The following is a 12,965-nucleotide window of genomic DNA, read 5'->3' on the forward strand; positions in this document are numbered from 1 at the left end:
AACAATATCTACAACTAATTTGTGCTTCGGACGCAATCAAGATGACGCCGAGTTGCATATCGTCCAATTTCCAACATTTGCGCATCTGGCAGTGATAATGCACGCAAAGTTCAGACGAAGGCTTCATGCATGGCTGATTGTCATCGAAACGGAAGTCTTTTGTCGATTCTGAACTTTGTTATTTCTAGCTCATTTTTCCTGATTGAGGTGTCATACGAAAGGGCAGAAAATTAAATTTCTAGAAATGTGATTTTTCCTTTCGAAATTCAGATTCTGTCCGCCAAATGACTTTTTAGTACCCTTTCTTCAAATTAATTAAAATCACTCGTGAAACATGCATCATATGGATTGCATCAAATGGAAGAGGAGGATCTAAGCTCTACAAATATGTGTCATTTATTAATTATAATTGTGATTAAATTATGATAAAACATCGATAATTCTCAGTTTCGTTTTTTTTCTGGGAGGACAAGACACTATTATCAACAACGATTTTTTTCCCCAACCAATTTGCATGGACATGAATTAATATGCCAGAGGGACAGATCCAATTTTTTCCTGAAAAGCGAGTAGAAAAAAAGGGTCATCAGCTTTTATCTATCTCAGTTTTGACTCCAAGAAGTGGGAGGGGGTGCAACCATTGCTTCCCCTTCCCCTTTTTGACGGGCAAGACATTTTTATTAATAAAAATCATTTGATTTCTGAAGTTAGATAGAATACTCAAATTTGGTTTGAGTGATTTATATTTGGCACAGAAGATGACCAAAAATCGTGAGGTAAATGACAACGTGCCCCCCCCCTTTTAATTGGGGGGGGGGGGGTGTCCCTCATTACCCCATGATTATCGCCCTTGCCATTGTGTTTAAACGAGGGTTATTGGAGTTGCGGGTGTCGGGCCATTGATGAGGCAAAGGCGTCAGGGGAAGGGGCGGTACCGTTCTTTCTTGAATGAATTGTGCGAGATCTGGGCGTTCGAGAGGGGAGTGGGAGTAGAATTTATATTGCTTTCTCTCTAACGTTACAATTTCACTTTCGTTTCTTTTTCTCTCCTCTCTCTCTCTCTCTCTCTCTCTCTCTCTATCTCTCTCTCTCTCTTTCTCTCTCTCTCTCTTCCCCTCTTTTGATGGGGAGGGTTATTTTTTCTATTTTCGCCATTCGATTAGGAGGGAACGTGGCTCCTGTGGATAGGATGAGGGGTCGGAATGAAAATTGTTATAATTTGTTGATTTCTTGTAAAGCCCTCATATCCATCCAAGTGCCCAATGCGTGTGGCGACGTATTTTATGCTCTCAGTATTCAATGAATACACACTTTAATTCTGATTTGAGAAAAAAATTATTTTCATTGCAAATGAACACAATCATGATATAAAACACCAATGCATACTTACTTGTATGTATCATATTATTTACATTCGAACTGGATTCAGAAGAGTTTTGTCATTTCAATCCCGAAATTGCGCATATATAGGAATTATATTACGGTCAAATACGCATATTTTGATACCTTATTTGTGACACTGGCAGGTCACTAATTCGCGGGGGTGTAGCGGGCTGAGCCCCATGAATCTCAGGGTTTTTGAGGTATTTAATTACGGTTAGATGAGCATCCAGGGGCCCGCCTTAGGGCCCTTGGCGGGGTCCAGGGGTGGAGCCCCCGTAAGCTAAGGGGTTTTAGGCATTAAATTACAGTCAGATGAGCATATTTTGATACCTCATTTGTGAAACTGGCAGGTCATTCATTCTCTATTTCTTTCTTTTTCTCTTTAATATAATTTTTTTATAAACGTGAGGGGGGCTCGAGCCCCCGATACCCGCCGTTTTGCAGGCCCTGACATGAAGGTTTTTTAAAAAAGCATATTTTTTGCAAGACTGTAAATTTGTAATTTTCCAACAAACGCATAGGCCTACAAAAGTTTAATTTACAAAAAGAAATTGAGAAAAATTACAGGAAAATCATGTCATTTAAGCGACATTTGTAAATCACTGGTATCGAATTGGAATTTTATTTTGGGAGCGACCGCCCTCTACCCTCCACTTCTGGCGCCTTTGACCATCATCATCACCATCATAATTATTATAATTATTATCAGACAACCATTAATTGTGTATACTTTGATCTATTTGTGGACAATTTATCATAATTGCAAAAACTGATCAGATAGGTACATAATCGGATAACGTTTGGACGATACATTGACCCTTGTTTTTTCCCTTTTAATTCTGTGAGCGATTTGTGCAGATGGATGAGAGTAATACGTTCAAAAGTTATTTGCATTTGGATAGAAGACTTTTAATATAATTGAAACCCGACCCGATATTAGCGTGAAGGTGAAGCGTGTCAATTTTTGCAAAACAAGACAGTTTCGCTACCCAATGAATAATATCTCTTTGAAATCATTTCATTGTTGTGTAAAAATAATTTATTCATGCTATTTCGAGAGCACAGAGAATTTATTTTCGTAAAAGTTCAGTCACGAAATTTCGTGATTACAGACATACACTGTATATACATGTATTTTTGTATTACATTTCAATTCAATCTAATTCGTTGCATTATATGCATAGGTTCTTCTTCTTCTTGAAATCATTTCATTGTTGTGTAAAAATAATTTATTCATGCTATTTCGAGAGCACAGAGAATTTATTTTCGTAAAAGTTCAGTCACGAAATTTCGTGATTACAGACATACACTGTATATACATGTATTTTTGTATTACATTTCAATTCAATCTAATTCGTTGCATTATATGCATAGGTTCTTCTTCTTCTTCCAGTTAAGTACAGACCGCCGTTGGCGTATTATCGTACTAGGTTAATACATAAAATATAAACATACGAGTTTTATGAAATACATAGAATAGTTACAGTCTAATACAGAACGAACAAACTTGTTTTAAACGGTATCATAAGAAGAATCTGTTGTTTGCGATACACTGTATATACATGTATTTTTTTATTACATTTCAATTCAATCTAATTCGTTGCATTATATGCATAGGTTCTTCTTCTTCCAGTTAAGTACAGACCGCCGTTTGCGTATTATCGTACTAGGTTAATACATAAAATATAAACATACGAGTTTTATGAAATACATAGAATAGTTACAGTCTAATACAGAACGAACACACTTGTTTTAAACGGTATCTTAAGAATAATCTGTTGTTTGCGATCATGTATGTAATGAAAAAAGGTATTTGAAAAGTCGCACATCATCAACGTAATATTCCACGGCGATGGTTATTATTTTGTTACTCTATCTACTTCTATCGTGTTTTCATCTATCAGGATCTCCTCTAGATGAGGGGGGGGGGGGGGGTTACGAATTCCCCCATTACAAAAGTATGTCTGCGAATACTGCATTTGTATATGGTGTCAGCATATCGCGAAAATTAATGACCTCCGTTTTTCTTCTTTGAACACCTGATGGTAAATCTGACGACCATTTCTTAGCCCTGTTGGGAATTTAAGAATCTGATATTTTTTTATGTAGGCAAATTTCCTCAAACACTTGGAGAAAAGGCTTTTAAACAAACACATTTTGTTATATACAATACAATACAATACAATGAACATTTAGGGCGCCATTCCCATAAGGCTCAGAGCGCTAACATCAAATAATATTATTGGTCTTTACTACATGTAGTAATTAAAGGCTACAATTAGATATTCCATATAAAATATTAAATTCAATTGATTAAATTAAATAATTAAACATAGAGGAGAATTCATGTAAAGAGATGAGTTTTCAGAGCCTTCTTAAAAATATCGATAGAGGCAGATTGTCTGATGGACATGGGGAGATTATTCCACCCTTTGAATGCTGCTACCCCGATATTAGCGTGACCGGGTGAAGCGTGTCAAACTTTTCGCAAAACAGGACAGTTCCGCTACAAATTATTTCATATGAATAAAATCTCTTTAAAATTATTTCATTGTTGGTTACAAATATTTTATCCAAGCTAATTCGAGAGCACAGCAAAAAAAAATTGTCGTAAAAGTGCAGTCAAAATTTTGCAATTACAGAAATACATGTACATTATTTATATCTCTTTGGTATTTTTTTCACAGATCAATTTAATTCATTTTTTTTATTTCAATTCCAGCAAGTAGATTAAAACTTCATAGGTAAATATATGAAATATATACACGTACATAAACGAGTTAAAAGAAATATCTATCTACAGTTAGTATAACGCAATTGCTCAGTGGTAGAGCATTAGTCTCGAAACTGGAAGGATCCAGGGTTCGAAACCAAGTCAATGTGCTAGTTTATATATTTATTTATTTATTTATTTATTCAGTCTTCTTTAAAATACAGGGTAGTCCCTTCAGAGCCACAAGACCTGCTTTTCAAAGGAGCCATGTAGGCGAGTGACAAAACACATGGTAAAAATTACAACAACAACAAATAAAAACAAATACACAATACATAATAAATTACTCCTGTCCTTGAAACCTATTTGAGGATTCACTAGTTGGCAATCTCAGTCTCGAGAGCTGTCAGATTGTTACATCATCGGTCTTGCAGATTTTCTGCAAAGTCAAAGTGAAACAGAAGCAACAAGGAGTCAAATATGGATATTTGGAAGAAAATCACATTCCGTAGTTACTGACCGAAGATCTGACGCCTTGAGATATCAAAATTATATTTTTCGTCCATCGTGACACCTTGTTGTCATATCAGCCATCCAGGATAAACAAAAACAAATTGGGTAAAAGCCTCAACGTGGACATGGCGTGAAAATGGTACCTAAATGTACTGGGAGGATAACTCTATCAAGACATATCATTAAACCAATGAATAAATATTCATACTTCAAACAATACAACTTTTAAAAAGTAGGACATTTTTTCTGACTCACCCTGTATAACAAAGTGTAATCAAGGCTATATATAACAGATATTGACTGGTACTGTGTGCAATATACCATATTTTTTAGAGCAAGGGAGTAATATTTTCCCTCTTATCTTGGGAAAATATAACTCCCTTTGGCGGTGCTAAAAACGCTGTACTAAACACCCTACCAGTCAATATCTGCACAATATTTGAAACATTTCTAGATCGTCTCATCATAAGTCAAAGAAACAAAATCCAAAAGAAATGAAACCTTCAGGAATTTTGCAAACAATAACAAGGGTAATTATCCTGTAAGTGACATTTTATAAAGAAAAAAATAAACGTGGAACTTCCTTACCAGTCTTCTGAAGGCATCCACGAATCCTGCCAGTAAGTTCTTAAGTCCTAGAAAAAGAAAAAGAAAGAAAAAGGAATAATGGTGTTGATCAGTTCAAATTCTCTTTTTGTCCGAAAAGTGATCGGGTTCTGTGAACAAAATTTTGTAAGCTCCCTTTTCCAAAAATATCTATGTATATCGTTTATCTTTTTGTTGTATCTATTTGACATGAATTTTGGCAATGATCAATCCAAATCAAATCAAAAGCAAGTGAAAATGTTTTTTCAAATTTGATTCAGATCTGATGTATCCTGTGTATGCTAAAGGTATGCGGCCCCCTTTATTAACAATAGTTGTATACAATAATGAAATTTGCGTCCATAACGCATGTAATTTCCCCGATATACCCCCTCCCCCATCCCTGCCAATATTTGTAAGAAGCCCTCCGAATACAGAATCCCCAAAAAAATCAATAGATAAATAAGAATATAAATGAATGAATGAAATATTTTAATGATAACAATAATAATAATAAAAGCAATAATAATGAAATTGAATAAAATATACCGGTAATGAAATTAATGAAGAAAAAAAGAGGGGGAAAAGGGAAAACATGAATAAAGAATTTCCAAATCCAGAGGGCAACATTGTTTATCATGGTGCAATCTCACAAACAACATGAATATCTGATCATAATTATTCAATGTAAATAGCTTTTGAGAAAGGTAATAAAACGAATGTCCTTACGTTGCCGGTACTTGAAACCAAGACACGTAATGATGACGGAGATGATGATGGAGGTGATAATGGAGATGGGGAAGATAATCTTTAAAAAGACTGTATTATCTTCAGCAGGTTGCGGTGGTATCATCGTAGAAGCTTTAGAGGGAACACCTGGAGAAGAGGTGGAAAGTCCTACCCCTTGGTCTAAGGATAAATCATACAAAATTTTCATGAATTTATCGCTATTGTATTTTGAGAATGGTGAGGCTAATATATTGACATGTTTATAATAATATTTGATTAGTAGACATTATCAATACTGCTCAGGCATTTCCAAATCTTCGACGATATGATTTGTTAGATATTTAGGAACACCTCTTTGAGGTGGATTATTAGGAGTCGCTATTCAGAATACGAAATGAGGGTCGCTATTCATAATACGAGGAGAGGGTCGCTATTCATAATACAAAATGAGGGTCGTTTAAGATCCATAATACGAAATGAGCGTCGCTATAAAGAGTAAGGGGTTGCTATTCATAATACGAATTGAGGGTCGCTATTCATAATAGGAGTAGGGGGTCGCTATTCATAATACGAAATGAAGGTCGCTATTCATAAAAGGAGTAGGGGGTCGCTATTCATACGAAATGAAGGTCGATATTCATAATAAGAAATGAAGGTCGATATTCATAATAAGAGTAGGGGGTTGCTATTCATAATACGAATTGAGGGTCGCTATTCATAAAACGAGCAGAGGGTCGCTATTCATAATTATGAACTGAGGGTCGCTATTCATAGTATGAGCAGAGGGTTGCTATTCATAAAATGAGTAGAGGGTCGCTATTCATAATTCGAAATGATGGTCACTTTTCATAATAGGAGTAGGGGTCGCTATTCATAATACGATATGAGGGTCGCTATTCATAATTCACACCCCCCCCCCCCCCCCACACTAAGCGACTTTTCGGCCGGCGCGATTTTCGAATTTTTCGGGAGAAAAAAAAAAAAATTGGGCCCCCTTCCCTAAGAAATCCTGAATCTGCGCCTGTCTTCCTTTACCCACTTTCCTTCCTTCATTCATTTTTCCTCCCTTCTAAATATTCTTTTTCTACCTGCTTGTAACGCATTTATTCGCCGGGCCTATCCAAAACAAGCATTGCTTTAGTTTAGGCCCATCCACTATACATAGCCATATGATGAAACGTTTAAACATATTTATTATATTGTAATTGACTTGTAGGCTTACTATCATCGTGATTCGCTTACTATCATCATGATTATCGTGATTATACTGCAATATCTTTTGACAATTTTTTTTTGGGGGGGGCCGGTTAATTTACTAATAAAGGAATGTTTTTATATATTTAAAACAAACATAATTATGTTGACATAAAAAAATAACAAAGTTACTAATTTCACTTAATCAAGGTAATTATAAATATGATAGTAAAGTCAGGTTATAAATTAATGACTTATGAAAATGAAATGCACATACAAGCGTGTATCAAACTCTACTGAATAACGTAGCCAAGCCAAATGTGTGGTACTTTATTATACCTGTAACAGATAGCAGTACATGGCCACGTTCCTCAATGAAGAGAAGTGTCGCCACTTTACAGTGATAGATTCCACTGTCTGTCTTCTTGAGGTCCCTGATCGTTAAACGTGTAGCATTGCTGCTGCCCTCATATCTGGTATCGTTTGTCCATGAGGTATTACTCTGGACTTCGAGAGAGTAGATAGTGTGATCGTTCTTCTTCCAGTACACGAATATTCGTGTTTCGTTCGGGAAAGGGGGACACGGCAAGGTGACATATCCTCCAATGGGGACAGTTTTCTCTATAGAAGGAGAAAAATATCATTATGTAAATCTAAAGTAATTTCTATTGTACGCTATTATACATCGCAGACGTTTCCTCACGTTTACCACAGCGGTTTACTGCTTTTTTTCTTCATTTGTTTGTTTTAATATTTGTTGAGTTATTAATCTTGCTTAAGCTTTTTTGTATAGATTGTCTTTAACGCAACTATGAGCGATTATTTGATACCCCTTTGATGCGCGCAGCAAATTTCTTTTGTTCACCCCACTTGCCGTTCATTTGCGAACGAGCCTTTACTTGATGCAAGAGGGATGGCGATTTACTTTCGTGACCGGGGGAGGGGGACAAAATGCGAGGGACGAGGGGGCATAGTGATCGAGAGGGGCGAAGGTGCCGGAAGTGACTTCCCCCTCACAGGTTTTTTTAACATTCCTTAGCAGAAATATAGTTTAAAAAACAAGCAATATACCATTTTTACACTTCACTTTTACTTTGCCGGTAATTCGTGTGCAGTCCGAAGGGTTGTACAAATTTAGTAGGTAAAGTTCAGTGGGTAGGGAGCTTGGGCATGGGTGTAATTTCTATTTCCTACTCTAGGCCTCTGTCATGTACATGCATATTGATATCGATATGGAAGTTGACATGGTAAATATATAGCCTATGTGGTAGTAAACTATTAAAACCAACCATCTATTTCTATGACTCTTAAACATGCAGTGTAAACTGTGCTTACGTAATACCAACGGAATACAGATTTTCTACAATATTGACTGTCTCGTACATTTTTTAGGATATTATGCGAGGGAACGTTACGACCGAGCGAGAAGATTTTTGCATTGTTATCAGTCTTAATGCTACACTCTGGGGCCCTCATTAAGAAAGCCTAAAAGTATGTTGCAGTTTTCAGTCAGTATTTCCTATCCTTTTGGGGGAACTTTTTCACCTTTTCCGGGGGACGATCCCCCTAAAAAAAAAATGAGAGGGAGTGTCCCCCCATACCCCCTCCCCCCGGATCACCGCCCCTAGATGCAAGGCTCTATAAAATAAAGACTTAAAGGGGAACATACGCTACTATCTAGTCTAAGTCATCTATACAGGGCAAATATTGTGTTTTCTATTCACCATGTTCATGATTAAAATTGCATCGTGCAATTTGTATATTATCATTGAAATACCTACACAAACGAAGAACAAATTTATTCCCTATTCATTAAGAAATCCAGTGGTAATAACAGTTTGAAATTATGCTATAAACAGAAGGTGCCTTTAACTTATACACGCATTTCTATGAGAGTTGGTCGAAAGCATAGGGTCCAAAGAAAGAGAAGGGGTGATTCTCAAAACACTGTGATACAGAGGAAACAGGAGCAAGAGAGAGGCTCCTACAAGCCATGGTCATCTTGCAATCATGCTACAATTTTACATATATTTTGTAAAACATGCATTAAAAAAATCAACACACCTGGCTGAGCGGCCTGTCTTCTGATTGGCCCTCCCATCGTCAAAGCAACTGGGAACATACAAGTCATGCAGGTAATGCAGGTAATAATGCCGACTTTCATTGTGTAATTCCTGTAATATGTAGAAAAAAACATGATCATCATATAATACAGTAGCATAACAGGCAAAGTGGTTCTTGGCCGAAGATCTCGATTTTATCCTACCCCACGAGAGAATGTCATCAATTCATCTCTAATTTCATGAAGTCCACTAAATATTCACAACCCTCATGCACAATTTGCATTTTTGTTATTTATATTTTCGTCATCACTATTATCATCAGCATTATATTGTTATTACTAATATCATCATTATCATCATTTTATTATTGTTATTATTATTATTATTATTGGTAGTAGTAGTACTAGTAGGAGTAGTATTATCATAATAACTTGTTCACGACAAAAGCTTCTCGTCACTTTATCTCGTCAGAAAATCTCAGATGTGTCTCACTTGACACCACTCCACAGTAATAAAGGCCTTCTCTTTACGTCTTTTTGATAGTTCAAACTTAAACCTATAGTTTATACATTAAATTCAAACACTTTCTAGTAATCCCTGGATTACTATAAACATCCGTGTATCAACTCAAGAAAAGCATCCAATACAAGATAATCATGCATCAATGATAACTTTAAATCAAATATTTTCAATGTTTACTCATAGCTGTCAAACTTTTGTCTGAAAATCAAATTACCTACGGAAGTTAAATTATCAAGAACATAATTTTCGTTATAACTGCCTTTCGAAAAATAACTCCGAAAATAAACCAGTAACATGAAATCCAAAAACAAGAATTATTCTTCCAGAACAAGAATGGTCAGTGGCTGTATTTATTGCCTTTAATATTTTTTTATATTTTTTTTCTTCACATAAACATTAAACAATTTTTAAACACCTTCAAATGAACTGAACTGATGTGCATCAACATACAACTTACATCGAAATAACGTACATGTACATGTATTATGAACTTTCAAACGACAGAGAAATACTTAGCACTGTGCATAATACCATTTTCATACATGTAATACATGACTCTTTTAGGCCTACTTCCCCCTGAACATTATCTTCTTTTTTTTTTCTTCTATCAACTTGTCCGAAGTATAACATTCATGTTAATGTTCTAAATAAAACGTGACTTCCCCGTCCAAAGTTCACTCCACAGTTTGTTCACGTCATCGCATCTACTTTCACTGTACTTCCGCCATTTCCTGTTGTGAGACGATGATTGGCATATAATTATTTAACCCAAGGCAATTCGAGTTTCTCTCTTTCTGGTATGTTTTATATCAACAAAATATACTTGATAGGGGGTTACACATTAAGCAGTGTTCCGGATTTTGAGGGGTCTCCAAGGAAGGAAAAGCCCCCCAAAAGCCCGCAAAAGGGGGGTTCAGAAATGTTGGCAGTCCTGAGCTGAGATAGGGAGGGACACAACGGGCACAAGACAAGAGTGAACATGAGGAGGGAATCTGAAAATATTCAGTGTACCAAGGAGTTTTAAGAGCTGGAGACCCAACTGGCAACAAATTATTCCAAGCAGCTGCCGTTTTCTATGGTTGCACAATAGAATCTACTGGTAAGCTTTTACCTTTGATGTCCGAGGTTCCAAGCCGCCAATATCATTGGAAAGCTTGAGTAGTGATTATTGTCACAAAGAAATATCCTTAATATTTCACTTTTTATTTGAACTAACAAGGGGAAAATCTTACAGATGATAAAACATGAATACAAAAGCCTAATTGTTTCAAGAAATTTACTTACATTGTATGATAGCAGCTTTAATTTGTGAAAAATATTAAAAATGTACAGTCCTAAAACTTGCAATTTGACATTTTTCCGATTACTTGCGGCTCACGAAAATAAAAAGTGAATTTGTTCGTGTACAGTTCTTTATGATGTTATATGTCAGATTAGTGCCCACACATGCCCAGTCGAGCAATTTTGATTAATATTTCATGAAATTTTGCTCCGTATTATCAGAAGAGTAGTAGCGAAAAGTAATTGGCATTACAAAATCATATTTCCATTTGAAAGTGGCCACATAGTTTGCAGCTAGGCAGGAATATTTTGTCTACATATCTGCAAGGAAGGTCCAGTTAAAAGCACATGCCTGACATATTTTCTCCTGGCGGCACCGAAGATGGTACAAAGGGCATGAGCTAGATAGGACTCCATCTCTTAAAGGTAATACAAGGTTTTGGTATGGGGTCATGAATTTGGTTCAAATGAACATATTGGAAGCATATACGATCCTACAATATTCAGTGATCGTTGTCGCGGTCGAAATCGACTCTAAAGTTATTAAATTGTAAATAATAAACACTTTATGTTGAATAGCTCCCTCTCAGGGTCAAGATATTAATTAAGCTATAAAACAATGTTTATTGACTAAAATTGACTGATTAGCTATTCTCGTTCGGAAATTATATACCACAACTACATACTCTAAGATTTTCATGGTCGCAGCTACCATTGTACGGCCGTAGGAGCTATTTGAAATTTATAAACATTTACCGGGAGCACCGGTAAATCTTTATATTCAATTTTTCTCGAAAGCAGAAATGTTTTAGGGGCTAAAATTTCTGGTGTTTTTAATACATCCACAGGGGCATCCAAATATATTAAAATTGTAAAGAATCATTATCCACCCATTTTTCAAAATTTCCCAAAACTTTGTAATACCTTTAAAGCTTCTTGAATAAGCCAGTTCATAGATACAATCTGCGCATGGGCAGATAAAGGTCATTTGTACCAAAATGGTAAAACCCACAGAGATGAATACTGGATATGCGCTCATGAAAGTTATGTAACATTATTCATTTATGCACCAACGGTACATTCTATGATACGCAGGTGGAAGTATTCTTTTTAAGAGGACAAACAAAAGGTATTCATGAGGCACATCTAGGACTTTGGCAGTTATTATTCTAAGATGCTCAAAGTGGAACTTTTCCATGTGTAAAAGACCTGTGGATATTTGGGGTCATTTGTACCATGTGCTATCTGTAAACTCCCTTATTGGTTAGACACTTAATATCAAGAAAACACACAAGATGACAGCGACACTAGTCAACGGGAAACAAAAACTCGCATATAATCATTTTCACAACAAAAACACGGCAGTGATGATACATGAATCTCATAAACAGTATTGGGTAGTAAATACAAATATGTATAGGGTACACTTACATTACTTTTCTTCAACAAATTCACGACCGCTTGTATGGCAAGTTTGTGTACTGGAACTCGTACTTGATCGCGGAAGTGTTTTCAATGATTAAGATTCGATCATACATAATACACAGATGGTCATGCAACGGTTAGATCATAGACGTAATACGTAATATTGTATTAATCTATGGTTAGATTCGATCACTCAATCCAGAGTATGTTTACTGCACTGTTTGTTCACGCCATCGCAACTACTTTCACTGTAATAAATTGTAACTGTAACTTTCGCAATTTCCTTGTGTGAGACGATGATTGGATTAAATCTGGGGCAGGCGCGTACGCAGGATTTTTTCAAGGGGGGGGGGGGGGTTTAAAATTTATAAATCGGGCCGAAAATTTCGCAACGGCTCAGCCAGCCGCTGAATAAGCGGGGGGGGGGGGGGGTAAGAGGACACTTTTTTGTTTGGGTCCCAAAGAAATCGCAACGACTCAGCCGACCGCTGAATATGCGGGGGGGGGGGGGGGGGGGGGGGGGGGGGGGGGGTAAGAGGTAAGAGGACACTTTTTTT

The 12,965-nt window shown here is 36.4% G+C and overlaps 1 protein-coding gene across 1 annotated transcript; it reads right to left on the bottom strand.

Moving 5' to 3' along the window:
• Positions 1-4,467: 4,467 nt before the first annotated feature.
• Positions 4,468-12,631, bottom strand: LOC115928208. The gene is made up of 6 exons (XM_030995165.1): positions 12,415-12,631; positions 9,182-9,291; positions 7,457-7,738; positions 5,924-6,103; positions 5,198-5,244; positions 4,468-4,535 (listed from the first exon to the last, which is right to left on the bottom strand). Coding segments are annotated over exons 1-6 (654 nt in total). The 5' UTR covers positions 12,417-12,631; the 3' UTR covers positions 4,468-4,502.
• Positions 12,632-12,965: the final 334 nt, after the last annotated feature.

This window comes from Strongylocentrotus purpuratus, unplaced genomic scaffold (genome assembly GCF_000002235.5).
Source record: "Strongylocentrotus purpuratus isolate Spur 01 unplaced genomic scaffold, Spur_5.0 spur5_scaffold_21, whole genome shotgun sequence".
In the NCBI taxonomy this organism is placed as follows: Eukaryota; Metazoa; Echinodermata; class Echinoidea; order Camarodonta; family Strongylocentrotidae; genus Strongylocentrotus; species Strongylocentrotus purpuratus.

Excerpts from the sequence above, each read along its gene's own strand:
- LOC115928208 (XM_030995165.1), bottom strand. Across the intron at positions 6,104-7,456 it reads TGTACTGCTATCTGTTACAG|ACCAAGGGGTAGGACTTTCC; the intron begins GTATAATAAAGT and ends ATTTATCCTTAG. Across the intron at positions 5,245-5,923 it reads TGGTTTCAAGTACCGGCAAC|GACTTAAGAACTTACTGGCA; the intron begins GTAAGGACATTC and ends TTCTTTTTCTAG.